The sequence below is a fragment of the Eublepharis macularius genome, chromosome 5 (assembly GCF_028583425.1).
Source record: "Eublepharis macularius isolate TG4126 chromosome 5, MPM_Emac_v1.0, whole genome shotgun sequence".
Classification (NCBI taxonomy): Eukaryota; Metazoa; Chordata; class Lepidosauria; order Squamata; family Eublepharidae; genus Eublepharis; species Eublepharis macularius.
The window spans coordinates 157,746,087-157,771,940 of NC_072794.1; the positions used below are offsets into that span (position 1 = coordinate 157,746,087).

General features: G+C 44.6%; 1 protein-coding gene across 1 annotated transcript in view; it reads left to right on the forward strand.

The window, feature by feature from the left end:
- The window catches only part of PHACTR3 (phosphatase and actin regulator 3), a 316,486-nt gene that overhangs the window by 284,658 nt on the left and 5,974 nt on the right, over window positions 1-25,854 (forward strand). The window contains exons 9-10 of the mRNA XM_054981101.1: window positions 13,703-13,758; window positions 25,066-25,127. Coding sequence (XP_054837076.1) covers window positions 13,703-13,758; window positions 25,066-25,127 — 118 coding nt within the window. The remainder of the gene's footprint in view (window positions 1-13,702; window positions 13,759-25,065; window positions 25,128-25,854) is intronic.

Sequence of the window (25,854 nt, forward strand, 5' to 3'; positions counted from 1 at the left end):
TCCTTAGAGCATGTCTTCCAGCTTGGCACAGACATTGTTAATGTGCTGCTAACATATGAACCAGTTTCCCCATTGGCAGGATTTACCCATAATTGCACACTGAAAAAAAGCAAGGCAGTACCTGCCTTAATGATTCAAACCCTGGCATGAATCCTTTCTAGCGCTACTAATAGGAAATGTGAAAATAACCTCCCCGCCGAGTTGTGCATGATATTCCAGTAACAGAGATGCCGGTTTCAGATGCGGGGGATTTTTCCTCCTGATGAGCAGCACTGACACATGGCTCCTGGGAAATGAAGAAGGCTTGGGCTTTATTACATGTGTGCACTATGGGGGGGGGGTGGCCTCCCCCCCAAATCCAGATGTGCATTGTGTGCACATCTGTTTCCTCTGGTGTTAAAGCGCAAGACTTTTCTGGGCTGGGCAGACAAATAAATCCATTTCAAGAACTGTTCTCCTTAATCCTGCTTGCAAGCTGGCTCGTCTTGGAGGCAACACACTGCAGGTCAAAGAATATTATTTGTGGCAGGTAGTTTTTCATACGGTCAGATTAATCCTCTTTTTTCGTAGCCTTAGAGTCTGATTCCTCCCAGTCTCTCAGGGTCTGAACCTGATCTGGAAATTTTCTGAAAACTTAGTTCTTGGTTTCTCCTGAATAAAGCACCCTAAGTGCAAAATCTCTCGGGATTCCCTTCCAAAACTAGAGCCATGGCAGGGACATTGCCATATGTGCATGAATGCTGTAAGTATCTCAGTTTTTATTTCAAGAAGAAAATGCCTCGGGTTGCCATGCAAATTCTAAAAAATGTGCGGACAATTATTACACCACGAATGCGCTAACACTTCAGTCTCAAATAGCGAAGACGGCTTGGTAACAAACTTAAAAGGTAAAGGTAGTCCCCTGTGCAAGCACCGAGTCATTACTGACCCATGGGGGGACTAAAGGAATATCTGCGATGTTCTAGAATGATTCCATAGTAAACTAGGAGGGATAAAAATAGCCGAGCAAAAAAAAACCCTGCCCTTATGGCCTCTTGCATACATTACAACAGTGATTCTCAGAAGCGACAGTGTGCAAAGATTTCTGTACTCCTCCCAGATGTGCTTCCTCTAATGCCTACTGCTCTCCCTGCTGATGTATGCTACTCCAACTCCCTCTTTGTGGCATTTGGTCCTAAAATCCAAGACCATCCCGCAAGAACAAGGCGCAAGAGAGGTCTGTTGTGTGTGCCAGTCCCAAATCTTCCCTTGTCGCAAGAGAGTTCACTTGCTAATGAATCAGGCGAGTGACATGTGAACCTGGAGGATATTTCTGAGAGGCTACACCTGCAGCAGCATGGGACCTCGTGGAGACATACTGTTCTCTGCAGGGCAGCAACCAGATGAGCAGCGGCGCTCAGTTGTAGCACGCCCACAGCACTCATTATCACTGCTTGGCCGTGATGGGGCAGGTTGGGGTTGATTGTGAAAATGATTTTCTAAAGGGATTTAAATGCACATCTCCTGTTGGAGGCACAGCCGTTGTGGCAATGACTCCTCGAAAATGGCTCTGTTCAGAGTGCTGAGATTAGCAAGCCCACTCACAAATTATGATTTCCATAATTCTTCCCGGCAACTCCTCTGTCTCTCTGTCTCTCTTGCACAGCAAATATGGTGCTATCATACACTTCTGGGTCTCGTTAAAAGCAATTTAACTGCGAGGCACCAATTGCTTTCCAGACCAACTGTATGTTTCAAAAATGTTGTTTGTGCCCTAGGGAAAAGGAAGACAGAGAGGCAACTCAGATTTGATCAGTTTTTGCCTTAGTTTTCAGCTTTCAGCAGTTGCAATTGTAGGCTTTTTGTCATCTTGGACAAAGATCAGGTGTGGTTTCCTCAGCCTCCTCTTTGCGCCCATTTATTTTGACAACTTCCATTACCAAAACACACACACATCCGAAAAAGCCCAACATGGCCATCTATTTGATGGAGGAAAGGCACTCTCAGTCCCTATTCTGCTTCCCTCGTCAATTTTTCAAATGGTTATTGGAGTTTAAAGCTTGTTGGGAGCAATATCGATCACAAAATAAAGTAACCTTTAAATGTACCATTTCTCTACTGCCACATTCAAGAATTAGGGGTGCCAACCTCCAGGTAGGGCCTAGGGATCTCCTGGAATTATAATTGATCTTCTGACAACAAAGATCCATTCCCCTGGAGAAAATGGCTGCTTTGGCGGGTGGACTCAATGGCATCATGCCCAGCTGAGTCCCTCCCCAGGCTCGACACCCAAATCTCCAAGGATTTCTCAACCTGGGATTCATGATTGTATTAGTAGGAGGAGGAGGAGGAGTATGCATATATACTTCTAAACAGATTAGTGCCCCACTCAGATTGGTGAGCAAAGCCACTTATATCATTAGCCCCACAATATAACTGGGAGCTGTGAGGAGTGGCTTACCCAAGCCCACTAGCTATGTTCATGGCAGTAGTTGGATTCAAACCAGCAGAGTGCTGATTTGCAGATCAACCATTTAGCCACTATGCTACAGTGTAGTGTCCTCCCTGCTAAGCAGCCATTTTCTCCAGGGCTGATCTCAGCAGTCTGGAAAGAAATTGTAACGCCAGGAGATCTAGGCCCCACCTGGAGGTGGACATCTCACTTCCAGAATTCTAAGTCTGGGTTCTCAGAAAATATCAACAACAACTGCCACTGTCACTGCTCTTTCCTACACCAGAAGGGTTAACATGAGTGAGAAACTCGTGGAAACCCAAAGGAACCAGCACTCTTCCTATGTCAGCATTATCTGAAGTTCAGAGAGGAATACAGATGTTGGAAGGAACCGCGGCATTCTCCCTGTGTGGTCCAAAGCGTCTTAAGAAGTTGGATTAAGTAATTAATTAATTAAGATGCTTATCTGTTGCTCCTTCCATGTAAAAAATTCCTGGAACAGCTCGCAAGAATCACAGAATATAAAAGCAAAGCAGCTTTTAAAATAATATCTAAAACCTCAATAAAAGAGCAGCTATGAAAGGCATACAAGAGCAGGGAGCCCTTAAAACCCAAAGTGATAAATGGGAACAAAGCAAGTTGAGAAAAAAAAGAGTAAAGAATTTCTAAAATGGCCACAGGAGAAAAGGCTTTCAAAAAAGCAATATTCAGACAGAATTGACAGGGCCAGTTAAAACATCAAATTAAAATTTATAGAGAGAGGAGAAAAAATATATGTAGCTGGGGAAGATTAACAACCTGCTGAGGAAAACAAAGTTGCCGTAACCTGGCACTCAAAAGCCAACTGGTTTCACATCATATGTGATGTTGCCCGAGGAGATAGTTCCAAACATTTAGTGCCACTTCTGAACCGGCCCTTTTCTCGGGCATTCATCCTCCTTACCTCTGGTGGCAGCAACAGTCAGAACAAGATTTCTGTAAATGATCTCCATTGTCCGGTGGGAACATATAGGGGAAGGCAATCCTTCAGGCACCTTATAATGCCCCCTTTTTGTTGTGGGATCCCAGGATAGGGTACTCACTCAGGCACTTGTCCTCAGGTCAGCAGAGACAACCCAGCTCAAAATGTCAATCGAGTATTTACAATTCAGTCTTGCATTGTTTGCAGAAAGCCGGGAGAACTTTCCTGACCTCCTCAGGCAGCCCGTTCCATAAGGTGGGGGCCACCGCAGAGAAAGCACGTATGCGGGCAGTTGTGGATTTAACCCAATTGCAGGGTAGTATCTAATAATAATAACATTCGATTTACATATTGCCCTTCAGGACAACTAAACACCCACTCAAAGCGGTTTACAGAGTATGCTATTATTATCCCCACAACGATCTCCCTGTGAGGTGGGTGGGGCTGAGAGAGCTCTGGAAGAGCCGTGACTGACCCAAGCTGGCTTCAAGTGGAGGAGCGGGGAATCAAACCAGGCTCTCCAGATTAGCGTCCCGCTGCTCTTAACCGCTTACACCAAACTGGCTATCTTCAGAAGGCCCTGTTCAAAAGAGCAAAGCTGCCTTGGCAATGTAGTCGATTGCATCTGCAAGAGTACGGTCCTATTAATCCAGACCCAGAACTCCTGCCAAGACTTGCTAATTCCCTGTGAAATGTTTCTGTCTAGGAGGTATTGACCAATTAATTGACACATCATGGGTATCTATACGCTGTCGGAGGCAGTGGGCAAGTTGCCAGCTGCCAAAGGAAAGCAGGGTCATGTCTCCTGCCTGTCTGCTCTTAAGTTTTTAACTCCCGTAGTTTGGGAGGTGTGAGTTCCAGATACAGAATCTCTCTCATAAGAAACTTCAGAAAGTTCTGCCAGGTGAACTGCACATGAGCACTGCAGAATCCTGGAATAGGAAATTTGGGAGGTGGTTTTTAGAAAATTTATTCACAAGATTTATATATATATATATATAAAACTTTATTTATAGCTTGCCTTCCTCCCCAATGGGGACTCAAAGCTGCTCGCATTGTTTGCCTCGCCTCCATTTTATCCCCACAACTACCCTGTGAGAAAAGTTAGGCTGAGAAAGCATGACTGGCCCAAGGCCACTCAGCAAGCTTCCACAGCCAAATGGGGATTCCAAAACCTCGGTCTCCCCGATCTTAGTCTTAAACTCTAACCACTGGAGTTGGGACTGCTGCAGTAACCTTGTGTCCACTTCTTCCTTATTTCCCTATAATGTTTAGCAAAGGAGACAAATGATGAGATCACTGCCTTGTGCTTTCCACCATCGCCACCTCGTGCTTCCCAGTTGACCACCAGTAATGCACAGCATGATGTAAAATACTTCCATTATGCAACTTTACATGGAGAGCTGGGAAGGGGAACATGAGTGCAAGACTCCTGCTTTTAGCAGTAGTCCTATGATCCTTTGTTCCGCCGAAAGAGAGAGGGAAGAATACACATAAGTACATTTGTTAGTGCCACCCACTACAGTAAGTGCTCCCACCCATTCTCAAGACACATCCTCAGCCTTGCTCTTTTTAAACATTGAAGCATTCTTTTCAGCGCCATTGCTATGCATCTGTACCTGGCATATGGTGAAGGATTTTCGTTGTTGTTACACGATTGTGACCCTTTCATCTGGGGGGACATACTGATCTCTAAGGGCAGGTTCACACGACTCAGGAACAATAGGAATACTTCCTTTGAGGGGGAGGTTCTATATTTTTGCCCCTCTATTTTTGATGTTGTAGAAGAAAGAGAATTAGAAGGCAGTATGGCATGTACTGAGTGACTAAGTGGTTCATGGACAGTCCCTTGTTTACTGAATGCAAAGAGTAATTCTCTCTGAATAGGGGAAAATAGCTTAAAAATAGAACCCAGGTGGGGGAAAAAATTGCAAGTCACAAAACCACATGGAGTCATTTACTCCCGGGGATATTTTGAACCGTGAGTTAGAATCACATTCCCTCTTGTCAATATGAAGGTCCATTGCAGAAGAAGCATAAAGAGCAGTCTACGAATAGAAGGAGAGCCCTGCAAAGGTCCATCTTAGGAGGAGGAAACCCCCATTGTGCATGGGGATGCCAACCTCCAGGTGAGGCCTGGAGATCTCTTGGAATTGCAACTGATCACCAGATGTCAAGGATCAGTTTCCCTGGAGAAAATGGCTGTTTTGGAAGATGGAGTCTATGGCATTATACCCTGCAGAGGTCCTTCTTCCCAAACCCTGACCTCCCCAGGCTCTGCCCCAAAAATCTCTGAGAATTTCCCACCCAACCACCCACCCTGTAGCCAGCCTGCATCTTCATGGGTAGGATTTTTGTTTGGTTGCTTGCTTGTTCAGTATGTTTTTAGCCCATTATTCTCCCTGCAAGGGACCTGAAGTAGCTTATGAAAAATGTATTTTAAACAAATTTACAAACATAGTATAAAAAACAAGCAATAACGCCCCCCCCCCAAGTAAATATGAAATTCTGAGCTGATATTCAGCAGGTCAATCCAACTGTGAGTGAAAATACAGTAGAATGGACAGCTAGGACATTCACTGAACAAAGTACAATAATGAACAATTGTTAGGACATTCCAGGAAACAGATACAATAGAGAATAGTAGCAGAAAAATTTTGAACAAGCATAAAGCTGAGCACACAGATGAAATTGATCTGAAACAAAGCATAGTAATTTCCATGGCATATTAAGCAGCATGGAAACTCCCTAGTGGGTGCATAACTACATCAGCAGACAGTACCCAATAGCATAGCATTTAGTCCCCTTCTCTACCAAGACATCTCTCTGAGCTATTTTTCAGAGAGATGGACTAGGAGGAGGAGAACTTCTTTGCCTCCAGTACTGAGAAAAATACATCTACATTTAGTGGCAGGAGTGGGAACTGGGGGGAGATGGCTGCCAGCTTGAAACATCTAGGCTAACTGTTCTTTTTTCCTCTTCTGCTGTAGGTATTTATAGTCTTAGGTGTCAGCCTAAGGGCTGTGTCTGTTGATTACAGCCTGTAGCCTATGTTTGTAAATTTGGTAGAGACAGGGACTAAATACTATGCTATTGGGTACTATCTGCTGATGTAATTATGCACCTACTAGGGAGTTTTCATGCTGTTTAATATGCCCTGGAAATTAGTATGCTTTGTTTCAGATCAATTTCATCTGTGTGCTTGGCTTTATGCTTGTTTAAAAATTTTCTGCTACCATTCCCTAGAGTATCTGTTTCCTGGAATGTCCTAACGATCGTTCATTATTGTACTTTGCTCAGTGAATGTCTTATTATACTGCATTTTCACTCGCACTGTGTAATTCGCCTTGTTTCTCAATGAGAAAGGCAGAGGATATTTAGACAGGGAACAAACCCAGTGTGTTTGGAGGGAGCCTGTGCAGACATACATAAAACTTCTGGCTTGGATTCCTGCTGTGCCAAAGTGGATTTGTTTGTAGCGGAGGGGACATGGGGGGTGGCATTGAAATGTCCATTTCACATGGCAAATGATGCCCATTTTTGCTTTTTGTTTTTAATTAATGAAAAGGATAGAGTCGCACTTAGTCTAATTTGTTGCTGGTCAATAAGACCCCCTCCCAATTATTGCACAGTTGCATATTTATGTGTGCAAAATTGGGGATGGCTGGGTTGCAAAGAAGAAATCTGCAGCTTATCGCAAACTACATGTAAACACACAAAGCCTTAATATTCATAAGCACTCAGTCCTGCTTTTATCTCTCTTTGATTCTTAGATAGGCATTTAATCCCCACCTCCCCAATGCCCCCCCCCGCCCAGTTTATATATCCTTTGTAATCTAATGTAAAGCTTCTGGGGAAACTTACACAAGGCAGCTATAATTTAAAATGAGTACAGTGGAAGGATTGCAAGCAGCAGGTCATGTGGCCCTTGGATTTGGAGATAAGCTCCGAGCGCAAGTCACTGTTTGCCGTTTGAGATTGGGAAAACCACATTCATCTCTGTAACAAGGCTGTAGGAACTGACCTCTGAAAAGAGCCTTGGAGTGGAAACCATCTGGATCAACTTCTAATTTCTGCAACTGCACATGAGAAGCAACACGGGGCTGCCACTGAAAATGACAGTTCCAAGCTGATCACCAAGACGAGGGTTGCCAGGCCCCCTTGCCCTCCCAGTGGGAAGGGGGCCTGGCACTCACCTTACTGTGCTGCACATGCACTTCACACCAAGCTGATTTGGGGTTCAAACCGGCCTGCTGTGAAGCCCATTTGCGGTTCAAATTGGCCCGCTGCGAACCATGGAAGCACTCTTGGGGCTGCGCGCTGATGTGCACTGGCCAGGGAGTGAGCCCTGGAGGCCTGTTCTTCCACCTTTCCTCCTTGCTGGCCAGGTGAGTGGTGGCGGGGGGTGGAGGGTGGGAGTGGAGGATCTCCTGCTCCCACTGTGGAATAGCAACCCCAAACAAAACAACCTCATCTTGTTAGCTTTTAAACAGAAGGCCAAAATAATTCTGTTTCAGAAGGTTTGGGGTAGGTAATCTTATATACTAATAGCCAAGTGGCCCTGGTCTGAGAATACTTAAATCTGGAGACTGGAGCCATGAACAGACAAGACAGATCTTTCGACACAGCTGAAAAATGCCCCAAATTTGCAGGAAAATCTGAAATCTTAAAAAAAAAATACATTTTGGGGTTTAAAAAAAACCAAAATGGTAAAAGGAGCAACTGTAGCATTAACCAGATGCCCTCAGAGGCTGTTGCTAGACAACCATAACAGTTTAGCCAGGGTTTCATGCTTAGTTGCTGTCAATAAAAGGCAGATGGTGGGGGCAGGACCCTTTACGGGGCTGTTTTGGCCTTTGAGAGAGGACTCATTGGGTCTAGGCCCAGAAGCAACCACTGGGTAACTTGATACCACATGATATGCATGATTCACCCAGGCCTGGCTGCTTGAAATCAATGGACTGAGACTGAAGTAACTTTGCATAGGATTACAATAAGTGAAACAGAAATAAAGTGGCACCTTCAGGACTAATATCCCAGCATAAGCTTTTGTGAGTCCTTGAGTCATAGCTAGAGAGGGGCATGAACCAGAAAAAAACCTAACCATGTGGTTCGTGGTTCGTCAAATTTCATGAACCACAAACCACAAACTTTCACAAACCTGCCCCTGGTTCGCAAACCGGTTTGTTTGGTTCGTGAAAATGTCACATCCAGGTCAGAAAATCATCACTTCCGGGCCAGCAGAAGGTCACTTCCGGGCCAGCAGAAGTTCACTTCTGGGCCAGCAGAAGGTCTGCAGGAAGTTCATCCCGTTGCCTAGGAAACTGATTGATTGGCACCAGGCTGTCTGCAGTGACGAACCGAAAAAACAAGCCAAACGAACCAGGCTAAAGTTTGTGACGGTTCGTCAGAAATGGGATCTGATGAACCATGGTTCACGAACCACGAACTGGCCTGGTTCGTGCTTAGTTTTGGTTCATATTTCGGTTCGTGCCCATCTCTAGTCAGAGTTCACTTGTGATGGATATGGAGTAGACAATTGTTTTACATAGACTTCTATACCCCAACTTGCCTAAAGGGGTGGGGCGAAAGAAGGAGTTGAAGCAGAGACCTGTTGTAAATTCTGTTGTCAATCATTCAGGTGCGAGTTCTGGTGAAAAGGAGTCCTTCTAAATCTCTTTAAGAAGTGCATTGTAAATGAGTTGGGGCGAGTTAATTGCTGGCCATTGTAGCAAAAGGTGCTGTGCTTGTGTTTACCTGTCAAAGTCTTGAGATAGCTTTAGAGATGAATGATGGTCCCCAGAGCTGGTACTATGTCTCTCTCTCTCTCTCTCTCTCTCTCTGTCACACACACACATACACACAATCATCCTTTTATGCCTGAAACATGACTTGTATGTGAGAATAGGCCAACACTGGTGACTTGGATATCACCTCAGACACAAGACTTTTCACTGAAGTCAAGTCTCATATTCAGTCAATTAAAAAACAGTGACCTGGCAACCCTATGAATGAAAGACCTCCAAAACATCCTATCATTAACAGACTTGCTCAGATCCTGCAAACTGGAGGACGTGGCTTCTTTTATGGAGTCAAACCATCTCGTTTTAGGTCTTCCTCTTATCCCAGTGCCTTCAATTTTTCCTAGCATTATTGACTTTTCCAGAGAATCTTGTTTTCTCCTGATGTGACCAAAGTATGATAGCCTTAGTGTTGTCATTTTAGCTTCTAGGGAGAATTCAGGATTGATTTGATTTAGTACCCACTTGTTTGTCTTTTGGCCTGTCCATGGTATCCGCAAAACTCTCCTCCAGCACCACATTTCAAATGAATCCATTTTCTTCCTTTCAGCTTTCCTCATTGTCCAACTTTCACAACCCTATATAGTAATGGGGAATACCATCGTTTGAATTATCTTGATCTTGGTCCCTAGAGAGACATTCTTATCTTTAAAGATATTTTCTAGTTCCCTCACAGCTGCTCTTCAATCTTCTGATTTCTTCATTGCAGTATCCCTTTTGGTTGATGATTGAGCCAAGGAACAGAAAATCTTGTTCAATTTCAATTTCCTCATTCTCAACTTTAAAATTGTGTAATTCCTCAGTAGTCATTACTTTTGTGTTCTTGATGTTTAGCTGTAATCCTGATTTGGTGCTTTCTCCTTTAACCATCATCAGTAGTTGTTTCAAATCTTCACTATTTTCTGCTAGTAACGTGGTGTCATCTGCATATCTCAAATTGTTAATGTTTCTTCCACCAATTTTCACTTCTTCTTCTAGATCTAATCCTGCTTTCCTTATGATATGCTCTGCATAGATGTCAAACAGGTAGGGAGATACTAAGCCTTCTTGTCCAACACACTTGCCAATTGGAAATCATTCTGTTTCCCTATATTCTGTCTTAACAGTAGCCCCTTGTCCAGAGTACAAGTTGCGCATCAAAACAATCAGATATGGTGGCATTCCCATTTCTTTTTACACTATCCATGTAAGCTTTGCTGTAATCTATAAAACACAGGCTGATTTTCTTCTGAAATTCCCTGGTATGTTCCATTAGTCATCGTAAATTTGCAATGTGATCTCTAGAGCCTCTTCCTTTCCTGAATCCAGCTTGAACACCTGGCATTTCTCATTCCATATATGGTAAGAGTCTCTGCTGTAGAATTTTGAGCATCACTTTGCTTGCATGGGAAATTAACACAATAGTTTGATAACGGCTGCACTCTTTAGCAGCCCCCTTTTTTGGGAATTGGAATGTAGACTATTTCCAGTCCGTGGGCCATTGTTTTGTTTTCCATATTTGTTGACAGATTCTTGTTAAGATTTTGATGGACTTAATTCCTGTAGCTTGCAATAGCTCCATTGGTATTCCATCTACTCCAGCTGCGTTGTTTCTCCCAATTGCTCTGAGTGCAACTTTTACTTCACTTTCTAAAATTTCTGGTTCTTCATCAAAAGATGCTTCTTCGAAGGTATCTGTCATCTTTCCATCGCTTCTGTATAGTTCGGTTCCATTTATTGCCGACACTGGTGACTTGGATATCACCTCAGACACAACACTTTACACTGAGGTCAGGTTGTATGTTCAGCTGACTGAAAAACAGTATGTGCTTGAGAAAATGACACTTCTGCCTGCAGCCCATTCACATAGGCAAGCCACGGCATCAGCCAGGGATGACGTTGCACATGTGAACCAGGCTGAAGTGAATAGAGATCAAACACAGGGACATCAAGAGATGTACATGTCTGTGTCAATCAGTTTCTGCCCTGGGCTGACCTTTGATTAAATGCTGCAAAAAAGCCTTCCTGTCTGCCACCCAATCCAGAGTCCAGCCCACAGAGGGCCTCTACAACTCGGCTCCCCTTTTCCCTTTGTGTGTGCAGAGCTGGTCCTCTCCATTGTTGCACAAAGGGCATCTTCAGTGTGTGGAGTGGCGATCATGGGAGCACCATGCAAACTGTGGTTTTACCCAGACAAGATAAGCCATTGTGGGGTGGTGAATGGCCTTTAACAAGAAGACCAGAGCATTTCTGTTCAAGCACAAGATAAAGGGGGGGGGGTATGAGTTGGGCTGGAATTGTAACGTGAGAAAAACGCCATTGTTAGCATAACAGGTTGAGTGCAAATTGGGGGGGGCTTCCTGTTTCTGATCTCACGGCTGGCATGAACTGCCTCGGTGGCAAGCGACTAGGTCTGTTCCCCCGCATATGCAACAAGGAGATAATACCGCCAGCCTTATGGCAGTATTGTAAAAATTATTGTGGGAAAATAGGTATGAAGTGCTTTGAATACCCTTATTGTTCGCTCCAAGATTAAGAACTGCAAATGGAACAGAATGTGCAGAAGTGATCTTTGCTGCCTTCCCCTGTGACTGAAGCCTCCGTGCCACTTCTCCACAAATGTCATCTCCATGCATCATTAGAGAGCCCTCAGGAGGCAATGCAGGGGTCTAAAGGGGAAGGTGGAATTGGCATGCTGGTTATGGTTCTTGGGAGCCAAGCCACCCTTCTCCTCTATTATTTACTACTACTACTACTACTACTACTACTACTACTGCTACTACTACTACTACTACTACACTGTATTATGTTGTTGTTGTTGTAGTAACTACCACTACTACTACTTTATTACATAGTAGTAGTAGTAGTACTGTATTACGTAGTAGTAACTACTACTACTACTACTACTACTACTGTATTATGTAGTAGTAGTAATAATAATAACTACTACCACTATTACTACTGTATTATGTAGTAGTAGTAGTAGTAGTAGTAGTAGTAGTAGTGTTTTACATGGTAGTAATAACTACTACTACTACTACTACTACTACTACTACTACTACTACTACTACTACTACTGTATTACATATTAATAGTAGTAGTAATAGTAGTTTCTTGTTCCTACCTCCACCTGCTGGAGGATGTCAACCTAGGATAAACTTTGGCTTTGACAACCTTTTAATAAGCCCTTTAACAACTTGTTCCTGTCTTCATATTAAAGGAAGTTTATCTTTCCACCAATCCTTCAAATATCTACTACCTGTTGCAAGAGAAGGCCATGAGACACTATTGCCATTTGACAAAGCCCACTCTTGCTGCTCCATTTTCCTTGGTTCCTCTGCTGAGCTAGTCTCTCTCTCTCTCTATATCTGTCCTGTCTGTCTGCATCTATCTAGCTGAGACTGTCTAAGGGCCAAGCTACAAGTGACGAATGACACTTGAACGGCAAGTAGATCACGTGGAGCGCAAGTGAACAGGGAGGAATACTCTTGCCAGTCAAATGTCATTTGTCACTTGTAGCTTGGCCCTAAGTCTGTCTAGCTATCTAAGCCTGTCTAAGCCTGTCTAGCTATCCAAGTCTGTCTGTGTGTCTTTCTATCTATCCATCCATCTAAGTCTATCTACGCCTGTCTGTCTCTGAGTCTGTCTGAGTCTATCTATCCAAGACTGCCTGCCTGAGTCCGTCTCTCTCTCTCTCTCTCTCTCTCTCTCTGTCTAGCTACCTATAAGCCTCTCAGCGCCACCCCCGGGCTTGCGAGTGGCAAGCGAGCCAACCAAGCCTCTCTCCACGCCCGCGCGGGAGCCTTGGATCCCCGGGGGAGACTTTGCTCCAGGCTCTGAGCGAGCGTCTCTTGGTGGGGTGGGCGGGGGGAGAGCTTCGTTTGGGAGGCAGGAGGATCCCGGCACCGGCTGTGACCAGCTGATCGCGGCGAGTCAATCCCCGCGCAGCGCGGAGAAGGCGGGGCGGCTCGGGGCGGCTGCCGCCGGGGGAGCTCCAGGAGGCGCTCCACTGCCCCGCCCGCCACACTTTCCATGCAGCCGGCGAGAGAGCGGAGCTGTCCGCGCTGCCGTCGAGCAACCACCTGTGCGGACAACTCGAGTCTTTCCTGCCCGGCCGAAACGCCCCCGGGATGACTCGTGGGTGAACCTCGGTGGAGTCTCCCGAGCTGCAAGCGGGGGGGGAAAAGACGGTTAAGCAACGCGGGCTTGGGACGTTTCGACTAACCTCAGAAGCGTCTTAAACGGCCCGCGTTCCCTTCGGAGAGGCAGCCGAGAGGAATGTGTGTTAGTGGGACAATCTGGCCAGAAAGGGGAATCCACTAGACGAGAACTTTTCTCTCTCGGGGAAAGAGACGCCCGGCTTCTGGGATGGCCCAGAGAGGAGACTCGACGGGCGGACCTCGTGCCTTTGGGCGGCTGGCAACGATCTGACCTCAAAGCCAACTCTTCTACTGAATTTTTTTGGACCGAAGGTGGACTTTTGTGAAAAGAGACAATGGTACAAAACGTCATCTTGGTTTTTTTCCGCAGGAGGCTGAGCCAAAGACCTGCAGTTGAGGAGCTAGAAAGAAGAAATATTTTGAAACGTAAGTTCTTTTTTTTCTAAACTACAACTGCTCGTTTTCTAACAGTCTCATATCTCTTTAGCAAGCTTAAAGGGAAGAATTCATTTTCTTTATTTGAGAAAAAGTAGAGAAGCAATGAACTTCCTCTTAGCTAATATAAGATTTATTCTTACAGTTGATCTCTTCTGGTAGATTAGTCTTAAATTATGTATATTCCACATTAACTCAATTCCGTCAGTAGCATAAATATCTACAGTAATGTCTAATATGTGTTTTGCTGGCTTTTGTCTGCAAATTACTCCATAATTATTTACATTTTATAAATCCCCCGTTTCATAAAAAGGGAAACTGAGGCAGAGGGTCAGTCACTTACTGGTACCTACTGCGTCCATGGCAGGACTGAGGTGTGTGTATGGTCATGAGGGCCAAGCAGGTAAATTTAGGTGCTCATCTGCTAAGCAGACAGTTTTGAGTAGGTACTCCTGTTGGTCTGCAGTAGAAGAGCAAGACTGGAGTCCAGTGGCACCTTAGAAACCTGCAAGATTTTCAGGGTGTAAGCTTTCGAGAGTCAACCCTCTCTGATCTCAAAGCCAACTCTGAAGATTGCCTGTATCTGAAGAAGGGAGCTTTGACTCTCAACTCTTATTGGTCTCCGAGGGGCCCACTGGACTCAAATTCTGCTATCCTAAGCAGAGTTACACCCTTTTAAGCCTATTGACCACAATGGATTTAGAAGGGTGTAACTCTAATTTAGGATGGCACCGCATGGCTTCTCAAAACTAGTTACTGGTGTTCTATTGAAAATTTGTTGGGGAAACAAAAAAGGATTTCCCTACCTTCGTCTTGGCCTGGTGTCATTTGGGAATGAAATTTACAGTTTTCATTCCCAATTTGCAATCTTTTCACTTCTAAAAGTGCAGCATCCAGGCAGCCATGCAGAAGAGTGAGTTCCCCAGCAAGGAAATTGGTTGCCCCCAACACCCTGACCTTTCTAACGTCAATGCCAGCCATGAATTAAAACCATGCGGAGCTTATTACTGTATCATAACAGCATGTTCTTGAGCATCACCGCCAAATTTATCCTGAAACAAAACCTGAGACCAATTGGGAGAGTTCTGCTCATGCAGAATGCACTTTGATGGGGCACAGTAAGCTACATTGCTTGCGGGTCATGGTTGGTGGGGGGGGGCACTTGCAAATCTTTAGATTGGAATGAAAATTAGCAAAAATATGGGTCCAAATCTCAAAAGAGGTTAAAAGATTTTGATAACAACCAATGTCCAACAACCATTCTAGTTATCACTTGAGTTCAGCTGCATACTTAACACCTTCAGAAACTGGATAGCAGATATGTGCTTTTTTGTGTTCAGACCCATAAGCACAGCTCCTCCTAAAGATCAAGACAAGTATTAATTCCTCCTCCAGCTCCCTGGGAACAATGAGAACATAAGAACATAAGAACATAAGCAAAGCCATGTTGGATCAGGCCAGTGGCCCATCCAGTCCAACATTCTGTCACACACGGTGGCTAGAAATCCAGTGCCATCTAAAGGACTGTCAGTGAGGCCAGGACACCAGAAGCCCTCCCACTGCCTTCCTTCCAGCACCAAGACAACAGAGCACCACCTCCCCACAAAGAGAATACCATCTATCTCCTGTGGCTAATAGCCACTGATGGACCTCTGCTCCATATATTTGTCCAGTCCCCTCTTGAAGCTGGCAATGCTTGTAGCTGCCACCACCTCCTGTGGCAACGAATTCCATGTGTTTATCACCCTTTGTGTAAAGTAGTATTTTCTTCTATCTGTTCTAACCCGACTGCTCAATAATTTCATAGAGTGCCCACGAGTTCTTGTATTGTGAGAAAGGGAGAAAAACACATCTTTCTCGACCTTCTCTAACCCGTGCATTATCTTGTAAACCTCTATCATGTCTCCCCTCAGTCGTCTTTTCTCCAGGCTAAAGAGCCCCAAGCGCCTCAATCTTTCCTCATAGGGAAAGTGTTCCAACCCTTTAATCATTTTAGTTGCCCTTCTCTGTACTTTTTCCAGTGCTATGATATCTTTTTTAAGGTGTGGCGACCAGAACTGTACACAGTACTCCAAATGAGGCCTCACCATCGATTTATACAGAGGCATTATGATACCGGCTGATTTGTTTTCAATCCCTTTCCTAATAACCCCTAGCATAGCATTAGCTTTTTTTATGGCAGTCGCACACTGTGCTGACGTTTTTAGTGAGTTATCTATCATGACTCCAAGATCTCTCTCTTGGTCAGTCTCCGCCAGTTCAGACCCCATCAACTTGTATTTATATTTTGGATTTTTGGTTCCAATGTGCATTACTTTGCACTTGGCTACATTGAACCTCATTTGCCACATGGATGCCCACTCTTCTAGCCTCGACAGATCCCTTTGGAGTGCCTCACAATCCTCTCTGGCTTTCACCACCCTGAACAATTTCGTGTCATCTGCAAATTTAGCCACTTCACTGCTTAATCCCAATTCCAAATCATTAATAAACAAGTTAAAAAGCATTGGACCCAATACCGACCCCTGTGGCACCCCACTGCTCACCACCCTCCACTGTGAGAAGTGCCCGTTTATGCTCACTCTCTGTTTCCTATTAATTAGCCAGTTTTCGATCCACAAGAGGACTTGGCCCTTTATCCCATAGCTACTGAGCTTACTTAGGAGCCTTTGATGAGGAACTTTGTCAAAAGCTTTCTGGAAGTCAAGATAAACAATATCTATCGGGTCTCCCTTGTCCACTTGTTTGTTCACTCCCTCAAAGAACTCTAACAGATTGGTGAGACAAGATCTTCCCTTACAGAACCCATGCTGAGTTTTCCTCATCAGCTTTTGGTCATCAATGTGCCCACTAATTTTATTTTTTATAATAGTTTCCACCAACTTACCCGGTATTGCCGTCAGGCTGACTGGCCTGTAATTTCCCGGATCTCCCCTGGAACCTTTTTTAAAGATGGGGACAACATTAGCTACCTTCCAGTCCTCAGGAACAGATGCAGAGTTTAATGACAGATTACATATTTTTGTGAGGAGATCTACAAGTTCACACTTGAGTTCTTTCAGAACTCTTGGATGTATGCCATCTGGGCCCGGTGATTTATCAGTTTTTAAATTATCTAGCAGTCGCATAACCTCCTCTCTCGTCACCTCAATGTGACTCAGGTCTTTCAAAACCCCTCCCAAAGTCAGTGCTTCCGGAGTGGGCATGCACTTCTTATCTTCCACAGTGAAGACAGAAGCAAAGAACGCATTCAGCTTCTCGGCCATTTCCCTATCACCCTTTAGTAATCCTTTTACGCCTTGGTCATCCAAGGGCCCCACGGCCTCCCTAGCTGGTTTCCTACTTCTAATATATTTAAAGAATTGTTTATTGTTTTTCTTTATGTTCTTTGCAATATGCTCCTCATATTCCCTTTTTGCCTGTCTGATCACAGACTTGCACTTTTTTTGCCACAGCTTATGCTCCTTTTTATCAACCTCACTCCGACTAGTTTTCCACTGCCTAAAAGAATCCTTTTTACCTTTTACAGCTTCTATTACATTGCTTGTTAACCATGCTGGCCTTTTCCTAAACCTATTTGTGCCTTTCCTAACCAGCGGTATATATTTAATTTGAGCTTCCAGGATTGTAGTTTTAAATAGTCTCCAAGATTCCCCAAGTGTTTTGACCTTTTTTACTTTCCCTTTCAGTTTCTTCTTCACGTACCCCCTCATCTCAGAAAAGTTACCCCTTTTGAAGTTAAACATGGCTGTGTTGGTCTTATTTGGCAATTTCCTATTTATACATATGTTGTACTCAATAACATTATGGTCACTGTTCCCAAGTGGTGCAATCACATTTACATCTCTCACCAGGTCTTCAGCATTACTGAGGACCAAATCCAGGATCACCTCTCCCCTAGTAGGTTCTGTAACCATCTGTTCCATAGCACAGTCATTGAGACAGTCTAGAAACTCACTTTCTCTCCCCCGATTCGAACACCCATTGGCCCAGTCAATGTGTGGGTAGTTAAAATCACCCATTACAACACAGTTTTTTTGTTTAGCAGCCATCTTTAATCCTGTCATCATTTTATAATCCTCCTCTATTTTCTGATCTGGAGGGCGATAACAAACGCCCACAGTTAAGTTTCCATTTGGGCCCGTAATTTCAACCCATAGCATTTCCAGAAGCGAATCTAATTCAGTTACCTTCTCAATCTTACTGGAATGTATACCTTCTCTGACATATAGAGCCACCCCACCACCAACCCTTCCCTCCCTATCCTTCCGATATAATTTATATCCAGGAATCACCGTGTCCCACTGATTTTCCTCATCCCACCAAGTTTCTGATATGCCCACAATGTCTATGGATTCGCCCAACACTAAACATTCCAGCTCCCCAATTTTACCTCGGACACTTCTAGCATTTGTATATAAACACCTGTAACTTCCCCGGCACACTTTGCCTCGAGACGTAGTTAGGTCATCTGCACTGTTTGTCTCCATCTCAGTTGACAACTCTAATCTATCTCCCTGTAGAAGTGTTATACCTAGCCCTTCATCTCTCTGAGATGAACCATCCTGAACCAGAGACACTTTATCTCTTGTCGGCTTTCCCCTAGCATTTAGTTTAAAAACTGCTCTGCCACCTTTTTGATTTTAAGTGCCAGCAGCCGGGTTCCTTCTCGGGACAAGTGGAGACCGTCTCTCTTGTACAGCTCCCGCTTGTCCCAAAAAGAATCCCAGTGCCTAACAAACTTGAACCCTTCCTCCCTACACCATCGTCTCATCCACGCATTGAGACTCCTGATCTGCGTTTGTCTCTCTGGCCCTGCGCGTGGAACAGGTAGCACTTCTGAGAAGGCTACCTTGGAGGTCCTGGCCTTGAGTCTCCTGCCTAACAGCCTAAATTTTTGTTCCAAGACCTCACGACTGCATTTCCCAACATCGTTGGTTCCAACATGGACCACGACCGCTGACTCTTCCCCAGCACTATCTACCAGCCTATCTATAACACGCGTAATGTCCGCTACCTTCGCACCAGGCAGGCAAGTCACCATATGGTCAGAACGCGGTTGTGCCACCCAGCTATCTACTTGTCTAAGGATCGAATCACCAACTACCAAGAGCCTCCCTCCCGCCCCACCCAGGGATGGTTCCTTGATGCGAAAGGAAATGAGGTGGGGAAATTTTACACGTGGAGGTTAAAGGGAGATAGATGACAAGCTTAGGCACATGTACTTGCAAGGAAGTCCCCATGAATTGATCAGGACTCTCTTCCAAGTACACTTGCAGAGGTTCAAGCTGTGCATCAGCTTTTCAAAGCCTGTCATTGTGGTCAGTGTGATTTGAACCTCATTTCAGCTGGGTTTAAGAGCAGGTGTAGCACGGTGGCTAAGTGTGTGAGCTGGCTGGCTGCGGGTTCAAATCTTGCCTCAGCCACAAATCGGTGAGGTGGCCTTAGGCGAGCCACTGTCTCCCATCCTGCAATGTGGGGATAATAACATTGGCCTACCTTACAGGGTTGTTGAAAGGACTGCTGAGAGAACGTATATAATGTACTTTATGAAGTTCTATTGAACTTTTTTTTCTGCAGAAGCTGTGCAGCAGTTGTATTGAGTGCCTCCCCTTGTACTCAGGGATCTGGAGGAGGAAATAATATTTCCTTTGGCCTTAAAGGGGTAGCTTTACCTTTTCCTTTCTTCCTGCCACTGAGATTCTGATCACCTGTGTGTGGGGGGGGGGAGAGAAGACAGAGAGAAGACAGAGATGGAGAGAAGACAGGGAGCCCAGATTCACTCTAGAAATAGTTGACAGGCACCATTGGAGCGGATCGTACTCTCTCTCAATTAGAAGATCTGCATGATCCAGTGATGGTCACTGTATGGGCAACTTCTGATACGGAAAATGAGGTTTTCTCTCCACTCATGAGCACACGATGCTGCCTGATACTGATCAGGACTGTCTATTCAGACTGGCAGTGGCTCTTCAAGGTCTTCCACTTCACTGTCTGATCCTCTTAATGGGAGATGTCGGGGATTGAACCTGGGACCTTCTGTATGCTGAGCAGATGCTCTACCCCGAACCCCGCCCCCTCTCCAAGTAGTGCAGCTATTTTGCACACACAACTTGCACATCAAAGCTTTTTGGCATGGAGATTTCCTTTACTGGTCTTGCCAGTCCTGATATGACAGGCTAAGTGCAGGGCAGGCTGGTGGTCAGAGGTGTGGTTGAAACCAGAAGTGAAATGAGCAGAGTGGGGGGGGGAAATCACTTCCATTCCAGCTAAATAGCCTAGAACATCAGTTACAGTTAAAGTGTCTCTGTCCATGTGGGATTCCTCTGGATATACTCTGGAGGGAAATCTGCTTGCTAAACTGAATATGCTTTCCTTTTCATGAAACCCAGACTTCCACGCTTTTGCAACAAACCAGTGAGATGGCCTTTGGGCAACCAGATCCCTTTCTCGTGTCTTCTGGCATGTGTGTGTTGATGAAAGTACTTAGAGAGCAATTCCTGAAACGATCTCTGGGCTGGGAAAGGCTTTTGCCGGAGCCCTTGCCAGATAGGACTGGATCTGATGAGCTGGAGCTGAGCTGCTCCTTAGATTTTTAAACCCTAAATTGGCTTCGTCCCAGACACAGGCTGACGGAGAGCTTCTCATTGATTTCAGAGAGAACAGGTCGGGAGCTCTTCCTAGTGCAAATAAATCAGCTAAAAATGGAACTCTTTGCAAGCTTGCAGGATTGGCTCATGGTGCGCTTTTGATGCTAAGAATACAAGCCAATAAGCGCTGTCCTCAAGGTTGTTTCCAGTACCAATTAGCTCATCTTTGTGCATTTCTTACAAGCACAGGTCTGCAGCAGTTACTAGGTTACTACCGTGTTCCCTGCTCTCTCTCTCTCTGTCTGCTCTCTATCATTGCTTTAAACACAGCCTTGTCCCCTTTGTTGGACTGGTTTCTGGCATGGAATAACCAGAGAGACTGGCATGCAGACAAAATTTGGACCAGCACTCTTCTGATAACAACAACAATAATAATAACATTCGATTTATAAACCACCCTTTAAGACAACTTAATTCAGAGCAGTTTACAAAGACACTGGTTCCGAGCAACAGTTTCATATTGTGCACTGGCTACCAAATGTCCTGCAGTGCTTGTAGAAATCACACTGGGAAGTGATATCTGGAACATTGGGAAGTAATTTTGTGTCCTGTGCATGTGCGAGAACAAAAAACCTTGACTGGACCTACAAAAATGGTTCGTGCTGTATAACTAAAATTACTGAAGTGCGTTTTATGCTTCAAGAACCGATGGCTGAATTTGCTGAGATCCTTGAGCTGTGGACAAGCATGACTGTTGTTAGTGGGCACGTTTTTATTCTTTTTTTTCAATTAAGAGCCTTTGGTACTCAGAGCAATAGGGGACTTTTTGATGTTGTCCTATAGCATAAAGACTCTTAACGCTTTTTTCAATTGATCATTTTGGAAACAATTTTTACCCCACTTTTCTAGTTCAGCTGAGGGGGGCTTCCCAATAACATCCAGAACAATCAACCCAATCTAGTAAAAAAAAAGGGGGGGCACAATTTAAACAGCAGCAGAATGTCAATCCAACAATTTGAAATAAATCAAAATCAAAGGGAGGGCATTGGCGACTTACTAGGATAAGGGAGTAACATGCACATTAAATCAGAAACTTAAAAAGTAAGCTTAAATAAACAAAAAGTGTTTGTCACATATGAGCACCGACAAGGAGGGCACCAGGCATGTATCTCAAAGGAGACAGTCCCCAAATGGTGTGTGTGTGTTCCACTAGGGGTGACTATTCTCAAGATCAGGGCTTCTTTCTGGGAAAAGAGGTGGTGGAACTCAGTGGGTTGCCCTCGCCAAAAATGGTCACATGGCAGGTGGCCCCATCCCCTGGTCTCCAGACAGAGGGGAGTTTAGATTGCCCTCCACACCGCTCCCCTCTGCCTGGAGATCAGGGGGCGGGGCCACCTGCCATGTGACCATTTTCAAGAGGTTCCGGAACTCCATTCCCCCACATTCCAGCTGAAAAAAAGCCCTGGTCAAGATGCTGAGCTGGAGTCAGTCTGGTGTAGTGGTTAGAAGATTGTGCTAGGATCTAAGAGACCTAGGGTCAAATCCCCTTGTTGGTCCATGATTCAAAAATATTTTTTAAAAAACATTTTCCGCCATTCACTTGATATGTCGCAATGGGAAAAAGCAGAGGGCTGGAGGAAGGCCCAGATTGCATGGTGTATGCCCTGTGATATTGTGCCCAGGAAGAAACCTACAATGATCTAAACAGGTGTGAAATCCATCAATGCAGCAAGGCCACAAGAACGTAAGAAGAGTCCTGCTGGGTAAGACCAGCAATACATCTTGTCCAGCATCCTGTTTCACACAGTGGTCCGCCAGTTGCCTTGGAGGACCAACAAAGAGGGCGCAGAAGACAAGGCCCTACCCTGATGTTGCCTCCTAGCACTAGGTTTCAGGTTGACTGTCTCTGGATGCGGAGGTTCTCTTAACTCACCATGGCTAGCAACCATGGATGGAGCTGTCCTCCATGAATCGGTGGAATCCCCTTTTAAAGCAGTAATAGACAAGTCTTTAGCTCGCACAGACTGATTGCAGAGCCGTACCTTCCCTTGCTTTTTAGACCCTCTGGCGTTGTGGCTGGTAAGACCTGTCTGCCACTGACAGAGCTATACCTACAGCAATGGCACCTTTGAAATGGGGAAATTTGCAGATAACCTCTAGCTCGCTTTCAGAGAGTAGCACGGGGAAGTTCCTATTCAGGCAGCTTTGCCTTCACCAGAATGCAATACCTCTCATTTCACTCTTAGGCTGGCAATTGTTTCAGTGTCAGAGCTAATTTAGAAACCTCACCAAGGGTTACATTCTTGGCTCTGGTGCTGTAGAACTGGCAGAGGTATTTCATTATGACTGCTGTGTCCAAAGCCGGACTGTGAATAATCAGTGGATCCAAGAGCTGTCTCAGTGATCCTGCTATAGACCTCCCGTTTTCCTCATTAAGAGTGTAACATTGGATATTACAAATCAAGGATTGGGTAAAGTGAAGAATTGGGTGACATTCCTCCATCAGCAAAGGCTAAACGATGGATCCACATCTCATGCAAGTCCTTAGTGGTTGTGAGAATGCAAGCCGTTACTCTGGATTAGGCCATTCAGACAAAGGGTGGATTTGTACATTTTTGGAGCAGTGAGGAGGCCATTTCACCATGGCTGGGTCCCATGCTGTGGTGATATTGGAATCACGTTAGATGAGCTGATCAAGCAGGAAATTCACACATCAGCACTGCATCTTTTTAATGGCCAGTGACAATCACCACGATCTTCCCAGTCCATGATTATCCCAATGTTACTAGAACTGCAATATATAGGGAAGAAGTAGTAATGTACACCACCATCTAAATTACTGTATCTTTGCATTCCTTTGAGCTGTGGTTAAACTTATTTTAAACCCTTCTGTATATATGTGTGTGCCGTCAAGTTGCATCTTACTTATGCTGGCCCCAGCAATGGGCTTTCCAGGCAAGAGAGAAGCAGAGGTGGTTTGCCATTGCCTTCCTCGTCAGAGTCTTCCTTGGTTATCAAGCATCTAAGTACAGACCCTGCTTTGCTTCTGAAATCTGGCGAGATCAGGCGATACCATGCCAACCCACCAACATTTTAAACCCTTAAGCACTGAGTATCATTATGATGAATGCCTTAAGCACGTGCAGAGAGCCTTCCCCAGATTAGAGCTAAGTAATCCCATGTGTCTGAGATTTTTGGAGGCAGGAGTTTGACTTCATGGCAAAACAGAAGCTCCATCTGTTCCTCATTTTTTTAAAAAAAGTGCAGATTCCTACCCATTTTAGGAACAATGTAGGACATATGTTTGCTGATCATTCCTAGGCAACAAACAGATTAGGCCAAATAGGGTATTGTTTACACTTAGAATGGGAATGCTGTTGATTCCCTAAAGTTACTGGGTTTGGGGTTTTTTCCCTTATCGGCATGTGTTTTTGTCATATTTGATACCTCAATTAAGTTCTACGTAAACAGAAAACTGCACCTTTGCTGATGTTTCTGCTGTTTTAATCAGCCTTTTGGCTTTGAGGCTAAACATTCTCTACCTAATTACAGTTGAATTAGATGTGGTGTGTGTCTGTCATTCTGCCTGGTGCTCTGACTGTCAAGGCTGCGAAGATTTCAGGCTCCCGTCAGTTACAATGGGCTGCTTGTAGCTACTATCCTTCTATAAATAGCTCCATGTGGCTGCCCTTTCAAAATGGTCTGTAGATAGGGAAAATAGTGAATTGGATTCTAAAAATACTCCCCTCTCATTTTTTCTTCCAGTGCTTGTTAGCTTACTGATGTATGCAAAAATCATTCATCTGATGCACTACAGAAAATGCCTCTAGCTGGCTGGAATTACCATTTGCAAAGCAGGATTGCCCCCTGTTATCTCTTCCCCTACCCTTAAAGATGGGTAACGATTTCCCCTATAGGTTTCCAGCTCTTTCCAGGTCATGGTCGCATGTCTCAATTTAGTAACAGGCAGTCCTTGAAATAGAAAAAAATCCATTAACTCGTATCCCGGGGCTAAGGATATATTTCACACAATGTTACAGCACTCCTATCTATTTTTAGCTCTGTCATGTAGGAGTTATCACAGCTTGAATACTAATAGTTACGGCACAGAAAAGCAAACAGGCTTAGGTGAGAAGAAAGCATCCCTTTGTGGAGAGGGAGGAAAAGAAGGAAACCCTCAAAATGATATCAAGGATCTATATTAAGATTGGCATGACTAGAATAGTAGAAGGCAGAGGAATGCGTGGGAGTAGATGCTGGCTATTGTTATAAATTAATCAACAAAATTACGGGAGCCTGGCAGAGTAAGGGTATGAGGAACGTGCGTTCCCTGAAGCAGCTGCTATACAATGTTCCAGCTTGTAAGGGCAGCACGGATGACTCAGACAGAGATGTGGCATCGCGAAGTGATCATTTAGACTTCTAAAAGTCTATCGATTTTCCTTCTGGAAAAAAAGAGAAGAAAACGCCCCTCATTTTCCTAATAGAGGAACGGGATTGGCTGCTTTGTGTTTGCTGAAGCCCGCTTTAATTGGTCATCAGCGTGACGGCTTGACATTGGCTTTAGCATGCCCCTGGCATGCAATGCTCTTGGCAGAACACCAGACAAGGTGAGCAGAGAGCTGAGCTGCTAGAGCAGGGGCAGAGGAAGAGCCTGCAAAGTTGGTCTTCATGAGGAAAGTCATCTCTCTCTTCATTTTTTCTGCAGAAAGGAATGACCAAACTGAACAGGAAGAAAGGAGAGAGATAAAGCAGAGGCTGACCAGAAAGGTAAGAGCGCTCCCAAGTTTCCCCGGCTTTGATTAAATGTTTCACATGTGCCTCATAAGAAAGATCCTACAGAAAATGTAGAGATTTCCATCTGAGCACGATTAGAACAGATGGCTAGGAGTGTTGTCCCATTGTGTCGGCCGAAAGCCTGAAGCCTGGATACCGGCGATAGGTCACCTGTGGGTAGCACCCCACAACCCAAAGTACTTTCTGATGAAAGTGTCTGAGATCACAGTTCAACCAGCAAAAGCCAATGATTAATTCCAACCCTCTTGCTTTTAGTAAGATTTAGTCACAGCTATGTTTATTCTGCACTATGCCCCATGTTTTATCTATAGTCAACACATATTCCAATTCCAGACAGCTACAAGTTGAGCAAACTCCAGAGAAATCATATCTGATAACTTGAGTTGGTCTGCACTACAGTTGGGACGTATGTTGGACATTTCACACAAGGTTATGAGTTATGCAGATCCTCTGCTATGAGGTTCTGGCAGAAATTCACCTTGTAGTGGAGATTCTTCAGGTAACCTGAAGGCAAGAGTTGAACTCTTGCTTAGGCTTCCATCTGTTGAATATCATCCCCATGCAGTCCTCTTCTATATGGATAGAAATTCTGTGGCAGTAGTGATGTGCAATACTGTGTATGAAAGCTAATTGCCAATCATCTGCCTTCATATAACTATTTTTGCTAAAGTGCTGCTATAAAAGCAGCTCCCTGTTCCCT